The sequence below is a fragment of the Gavialis gangeticus genome, unplaced genomic scaffold (genome assembly GCF_001723915.1).
Source record: "Gavialis gangeticus isolate Ggan-Ray unplaced genomic scaffold, GavGan_comp1, whole genome shotgun sequence".
In the NCBI taxonomy this organism is placed as follows: domain Eukaryota; kingdom Metazoa; phylum Chordata; order Crocodylia; family Gavialidae; genus Gavialis; species Gavialis gangeticus.
In genome coordinates this window covers 163497133-163504598 of record NW_017728992.1, presented here as the reverse complement: position 1 = coordinate 163504598, position 7466 = coordinate 163497133, and the positions used below count along the sequence as shown (strand labels likewise).

Sequence of the window (7466 nt, the reverse complement as noted above, 5' to 3'; positions counted from 1 at the left end):
TAGAGCCTCCCAAAATATGTTTTTAAACTACACGGAAGTACCTACAGTATTGTCATGTGACAATAATGGTAGGAGAAAAGGAAATATATGAGTAAAGCAGTGGGAGCAATGATAGGTCTAAGTCTTGTTTAGTTTGTATAGCTGCAAAACACAAACCTTCTCTTTCACCCACATTTGCTATTGTCTTGCTGGATTGCATCTTCTATGGGGCCCATAATCAGTTGTTGGGAACGTCTTAACGATCGTGCAAATGCAATAAAAATATGGTGGCAGCAGGGGTTAACTTTTTATGTGCAAATGTTTCTGTGCAGACTCTACAACAAAGAGCCTAAAAGTAAAAATGAGAGAGAGAATAGGAAATTATTTCCTTGTTTTTCATAATCTAAATACAAGTATTCTGTAGTTTCTTGCTAGATATAACTTTAGACTATTAATTGAAATAAGGCATTGTTTTATCAGTTTATCATTGTTTTACACATTCTTACAATAAGTCTTCCTAACTTAGCACTGCTTTCTTTTATATTTCAGCTGCATTTATATGCCCTCTAGATGGCACACAGTTATTCATGGGTTTTCCAGTCTTGATTAATCCACCATTTTGTTATCAATGACAGATAAATTTATTTATTTTTATTAACTGTGTCCTAGCTAGCAATTGTAATTGTCTTAGATTTCAAAGACTGTACTTCATGGAGATGAATGTAAATAGCCGTTTACATTTCACTTGTCTACACTGCAGCATTAGGAAGACATCTCATGATGGCAGTCTCTTTGAAAACTGGAGTTCCAAATTCAGGCAAAGGTATCTAATTAAAATTATGATTTTTAAGTTTCCCATCAGAATTAACTTTGGTAAGGAAAGTGACTTGCTCTTCCCTCATACCGCTTCTAGTGGTTGAATGTATTGCTGCCTTGTTCATCAAATCATACATGTCATAATTGTTTCTTTAATTCTTTAGTGATTTTAATTTTCTTTTGCAGGACATGCCAATGGGAATTGCTTATAATCTGTGCAGATCAGAAAAAGCTTAGACTTTGCTCACAGTTTCTAAACAACAGAAAATTGCCTTAAGCACTGTAAAACAGTTAGACAATGTACAATTGTAAAATAGTTAGGCTTTAGTTAGGCTTTTGCTATGACTGCTTCTGTTTATTAGTATAATCTTGTTTTCTTTTGATCCTTCTGTATGTGTAGCTAGTTCCCAGCTTCCTAAACTGACATTGTTTTTCAAGACAAGGGCTGTCTCATTTGTGCAGTGCCTACCACAAGGGGCAGGGGATATGAAGGTGCTCTTGCAAAAAAAAAAGAGAGAGAGAGAATTCTAAGGTTTTTTATTTTATTTTTTTTTTATTTTAGGATTTGGGAACTTTGCTCATCTAACTATAAGACTGACTTCTGAGCTTATGGTAGTGTCTAAGTTAGTATTAAAGATACTATTATTAGATTAAATTATGGCTGTGCATTTTAAAGTAAACTTGATTTAGAAGAACATGTTCTTTTCTCTCATTTTAACAATAAATATCTACATTGTTGGCCTGATTCCCCAGCCCAGAACACACTATATTCAGAATGTGTTCTAGCCCTTCAAGGCACTTTTTAATGGTTGAACCCACAATCTTTAGCAACCCCCAAAATAACAGTTCAGCATAAATCCAATAGCTACCTTTTCCCCTGACCCTGAGGCTTTCTTGCTAAAGTATTTCTGCTTTTGGCAGTGCCTTCCTAGTCCCATAGAGCATTAGTTTGTTCTCTTCCTCAGACTGAGTTGATAGGATTCAGGTTAGGCAGCCCAGCTCCTTCCTAACAGATGTGATTGGACTTAGTATATGGAATAATTATCTTTTCTTAAAAGGGTTCTGCCATAAATCAGAGTTGTCTTTCATTTGGTCCTTAACAGGACAGATAACCCCATTTGCTTCTGTAAAAACGCATCCAACCAAATGCATCAAAACTGCCATTCTGGCAGGTCAATGCAAGTTACCTCCTAGCTTGCAAGACGTAGTCTACAAATCTACTGCCTACCCATTTAGTTATTTTTTTTAAAAATTCAAAAAACTCTACTATGTAAAGTTGCTCTCTGAAGCTACTTATTTTTATTCTTTTTCAAGAAGGATGGAACCCCCTCCCCACCCCCGTGTACACCCCATCCTGTGCATTAGATTTTACGGAGTATTTATGTTATGTTATTGATGTTGTCTTTGTTCTCTTCCTTCAGCCTTTTGTTGTCTTGTCCCTCTGCCCCTCCTTTGTATAACTTTGTAAAGTTTGTAAGGTTCTTTTGGGTAAGGGGGGTGGTCTTTGTCTGAATCAAGGGCCCTAGGATGTCTAAATAATTAACCCATGAAGGTCTGCAAGATTTGTGTCGGAATTGGAAAATTTGATCTGATGCATAATTTCTGCATGCTGGATAATTTTAAAGTCTGTATGAGGACTGATCATGGGTTTTGTCATCTCCCACAAACATTCAGCCTGGGGCACAGGACTTCTCATGTCAGCAAGCGCACTGCTTTACCTTTAGACTAGTGACAACAGCCATGGTCAGTTCCTCAATCCTTTACACCTTGTTGCCTCCATTCTTATACTACATTCTTATTGCTGACAAGTGCAAGTGTCTTCCATGGGAGGAGGATCTTGTAATGCTTTATCTTAACCACATAACAGTGTTCTTGCTCCTGACAGTACTTTATTAGTATGACTCACTGATACCATTCCTGTGAAGGAAAGGATAGTGCTTTATGGAATATACTTGTTTTGATTACACATCCTTAAAGGAGATGGTTTAAGGTGCTGATCCAAATGGTAACTTGACCTGTTTTACTTTTTAGGAACTTTCCGCAGAAAAGAAGGTGGAATCTTAGTGTAGTTTTAAATTTACCCAAGTGTCTACCAAAAATGAAGGAAATCTTACAATGTTTTTTAAAGAGTAATGTTGGCTGGTAACTACTGCTGCATAATTTTCTTAGGATGGTAGTACCCAGAGGTTCCAGTTAGGATAAGTGAACTTGTGCTGGGCACTGCACAGGTATAGCAAAGAGTCCCTAGGTCAGAAGGCTTTCAGCAGTTCCTGAAACTCAGAAAGGACCTTTGTAGTAATCTAGTCTTACATGATGTATAATGCAGGCCATAGGATTTCTCAGAGTTGATTACTGTTTGAAGCAGAGTACATTTTGGAGGAAAAGATCATTTTGTTTTAAACATTTGTAGTGATGAAGAATCTATTGCAGCCCTTCCTAAGTTGTTCCTGTGGTTAATTAGCCTCACTGTTTTTTTTTTTCCTTCTTTTTTCATTTTTTGTAAGAGTATATTGTTTTTAGTCCAACTCTTGAAAGTTGAAATTAGGTAGGCCATCCAGCAGACAAAAGCTGTTATCTTTGTCTGCTAGATAAACTAAAAGTAGCCTACTAGTGAGGGCACTCCCCTGGCAGGCAGTAGAACTGGGTTCCAGTCCTGTCTTCCAGAGTTATTTTTGTTTTTAACCAATGACCTTTTAATGCAGGAGTGTCAAAGATATGACCTGTGATGATGGGGCTCTGTGCACAGGTCAGACGGACTCTGGCATGCTGCATGCAACAGATCACCACACTAGACCTATGAGCCTGATTCAAGCCAGTTCTGGCTTGTGGGCTTCATGCAGCACATGTGGGGCTGGACCAGTGCTGCACACAGCATGCATGGAGCCAATCTGCAGGCTGCTTGGCCCATGGACTGACCCTAGGCTACTCATCTGGCCCCTGGGACTGAGTGTCTTTGACATCCCTTGTTCAATGCAAAACACGCGCATCCTGGCAGCAGTGGTGTTCCCCTTTCTGCAGCCCATCTTGGGTTATAATAGCCATGTACAGGCATTTACATTTTTACTGGGAGAATTGCTGCTGTCCTAGTAGAAATGGCAGGCAAACAAGTGTCCATTCAATTCCTGCCACAGGAAATATGGCAGGAAATATGGAAATATTTCTCCCTTTGGGAGAAAAATCTTCCAGGTTGATACCTGGAACATGCCCCTTGTGAGAGAAATTCATTGGCAAGAGTGAAGGCTTGTGTGTTCCTCAGTCCAGTCTGGAAGGGGAGTAGTGAGACAACTGTTCCCCAGCTGTTCCTCAGACTTGGTTTTACCTGATTTGAGGAAGGGGCTGTGGGTTTTGTCTGGACTAGTCCTGGAGGGAATGAGACCAGCAAGGCAAAGCTCTTTAACCACTATTCAGACCAGGGTTCCTAGTCTGAGGATCAGGCAGGGGGGTTTGACAGGTTGCTTCCTCTGCTCTAGGCAACCAGGAGCAGATCATAGAAGCAGCTGGTTCTTGCTCCCTTCCTTCTCCTCATACCAGGGTCCCCTCATTGCTCTCTCCGTGAGCAACATTTATAGTCCACAGAGCCAGGGATTGCTGTGGGGAGAGCTCTCCCCACCCCATTCCTGGTCCCACAGGCTTTAAATTACTGTGTGCATTGCCCAGCTGGGCATCAACAGGATGATTTAAAAGCTGGGGGCTGCCTCTTGGCAATGTGCCCTTTTCCCAGGCCAGGGAGAGGACAGGCTATCAAGTAATGGGCTCCCTGTCACCAGTGGCCCTGGGAGCAGCCTCTTACTGCCTTCTGGCTGGAGAGCTTGCCTGTGGCTGGAGAGCTCACCTCTAGCCAGGGGCTGGAATGTATGTATGCTCTTGCTCCGAGGCTGTTTTTCTGTTGGTAAGAATTTAAGACAAGTTCTGATCGGCAGAAATAAATGCCTGTCTGTGGCCATTGTTTTGTACATGGAACCGTTGAATATTTCACTACTCCTACAATCTTTGAATCACCTATGAACTCTGTCAGTAATTGTTTTCTTGCACATATTCAGTGTCAAAAAATTTAGAATGCCATAAGCCAAGGATAAGTCCCCATGAGCCCTTGTTAGAATTGTATATCCTTTGGTAGTGATTCTCCATTACCCATTTTTTGCTATCTAATGTATGCTGAATTGATTTTGACTATAGTGGTTTCTTTAGGAAAAAAAAAGTTGTGCAGTATCAAATCAGGTGCCCTTTAGAAGTTTCTTACATTCAACGCTGTTGCATTTAACAACCAAATTTATCTAATTAAAATATCAAATTAGTGTGGCAATGTCTAGCTTCAATACATTTATGTTGATTGGCATCAATGCTTTTAATGTAGTCTTATATTGTGCATGTCATTATTTTACCTGTGATTGTCAGTCTCATAGGCCTGTATTTAGCTGGATTGTCCTGTTTAACCTTTTGAAATACTGGCACAAACTTCAGTTGTCTTCCTCGTGTCCCTAATGTTCAGGTTTGTTAAAAATCAACACTAAAGGTCCAGGGAACTCCTTGTCTAGTTCTTGAAAATTTTGATGCAAGTTATTGTGGCAGGGCACTGTTCGTGCCTGCCACTTTAAGGGCCTGAGACAGCAGCTGGCAGGTGCCTGATAAGGGCAGCCATTTTAGATTCAGGGCTACCCATATAAACAGGGCATTTTGCTGCTGGGAGGCCAGGCAATAACATTGCCTGGCTGCAGGGCTGCTGGCATCATCCGGAGGTAAGGGAGGAGCTGTAGGGGATGGTTTAGGAGGCTCCTGGCCCTTGGCACGACCTAAAACTGCACCGTGCGAGGAGTGGGTGACCTGGTAGGGCTCCCAATGGTGCGGGAGCCCCCAGGAAATGCCATGCCCGTTACCCCAGTGAAAGCAGGTTGGGACGCCTTAACCCCTAGCCCTCACAAGCAGATGGGTTACTCCTTTGTAGGGTCTGGAAGGTGGACCCCAAAGAGAGCGTGGGGCCATAGGCTCACACCTGTCTGTACATCCCCTGACTGGTTGATGCTGGGGCCAGGACCAGAAGGGTAAAAGAGCCAGGGGCCCACCACGAGGAACGCTGAAGAACTGCGCTCCTGGGGTTCCGACTGGCCTGGAGGTGGGTCAGGGCCAGTAGAGCCGAAGGTCCTGGGGGGGACCACGCCCGTAAAGGGGAGGCACTTCAGGGAGCTATGCTGCCCAGGGTGAAGGCGGAATAGGCTGCCTGAGGAGAGGAATCCAGGTGGGGTTCAACTAGTAGGATTCTGGGGCCCAGCGAGGGGCCGGTGATTGTGAGAACTATGGATGGCATCTGCAAGGCTTGGCCTGTGGTGTAGGGGAGGAATGGAGCTGCAGATAGTGCCCCCTGGCATTGGGGCAAGAAATGGGCAACCTCCTGCTTAATTTTCATTAATTAATTAATTACCAACAAGGTATGGCGGGCGAGAAGGTGGGTGGGTCACAGTGAAATCAGCTTGGAGCAGGCCCCCTGTTACAGTTATCTTTACTTGCTGATTTAAACATGTCTGGCTTTAATAGCCTCTCTTTTCTATTCCAACAGTAGTTCAGAAGGATGTTAAAGTTTTATAATCATAATTGCATCATCTGGTCTTCTAGAAGGAAAAATTTAGCAACATAGGCTTAGAAAGGACACATTGGGTCACTGAAACTCGCTTCCCTGGTGTTGCCTTTTCTGCTGTATTAGTGATTTTTTTTTTTTTCTTGGTTCTAGCTACTAATGTGCTTATACTGTTGTTGGGATTCCTTTTGTCCTTTATATACATGAGTGGAAGTGCTTTAAATAGTGGAGTGGGGAGATGTCTGCCTGCATGAACTGGGACTTTTGGGATCCTCTTGATTTCATCAAGCTTGTATGAGTTTTCATGGGAACAGAATTTTAGACCTTGCTTCAATGCAGAGAAGTTCGAGAGAAGGGATTAGCTACCTTTCAGACTGGTTTGGGTCAGAGGCAGGGTCAGGGCATGGTGGACAGGCACTGGGACCCAGCAGCCACAGGCTTTCTCAGCCGTTGCCCAGGAAAATGTCTACTGCTCCTGCTTTTCTCCCACAGTGGCAGGAGAGTGTCTGCTAGAGATGTGCGAAACGGCTGTGTTTCAGTTTGGTTTCGGATTAGGTGGTTTTGGAGGACAGTGATTCATTTTGGTGTTTTGGACCACTGTCCCATTTCGTTTCGGCGATTTGGCTCCGCCGAATCTCCTCCAAATCTCTTTTGAACGGGCTGCAAGCTTCATATGGCTCTACTGCCCCGTGGGGCAGGGTTTTCAGCCGGGGGCTGCAGGGAGCAGTGGTGGCTAGGAGACTTCCTGTGCAGATTCCTGCTCTCTGTGGAGACAGGTTGCGTGGCCAGGAAGTGCTGGTCCCTGCCATGCGATCTGGCTCTGCAAGGAACAGAGGTCCAGGGCTGCATGGGACAGGTAATGGCAGGGAGGAAAACCCAGCACAGATCTTTGCTTCCTGCAGAGCCAGGGACCAACACTGCCCTGCTCCATGACCTGACTCCACAGGGAGCAGAGATCTGCACCAGGGTCTCCTTGTCGCTGCTGCTGCCACACATCGCCAGGGCAGGCAGTGACAGTGAGGAGACCCCCAGTGCTGATCTCTGCTTCCTGCAGAGCTGCGTCCTGCGGCAGAGACTAGCAGGCTTGCTTGTCACTCTATGT

At 43.8% G+C, this 7466-nt stretch overlaps 1 protein-coding gene across 9 annotated transcripts in view; it reads left to right on the top strand.

Moving 5' to 3' along the window:
- Positions 1-674: 674 nt before the first annotated feature.
- UBR5 (ubiquitin protein ligase E3 component n-recognin 5) overlaps positions 675-7466 on the top strand; it is a 175212-nt gene continuing 168420 nt past the window's right edge. For all 9 annotated transcript variants that reach the window (XM_019528036.1, XM_019528038.1, XM_019528037.1 and 6 more), the window contains exon 1: positions 675-802. In XM_019528036.1, the coding sequence (XP_019383581.1) occupies positions 690-802 (113 nt within the window). In that variant the 5' untranslated portion in view covers positions 675-689. The remainder of the gene's footprint in view (positions 803-7466) is intronic.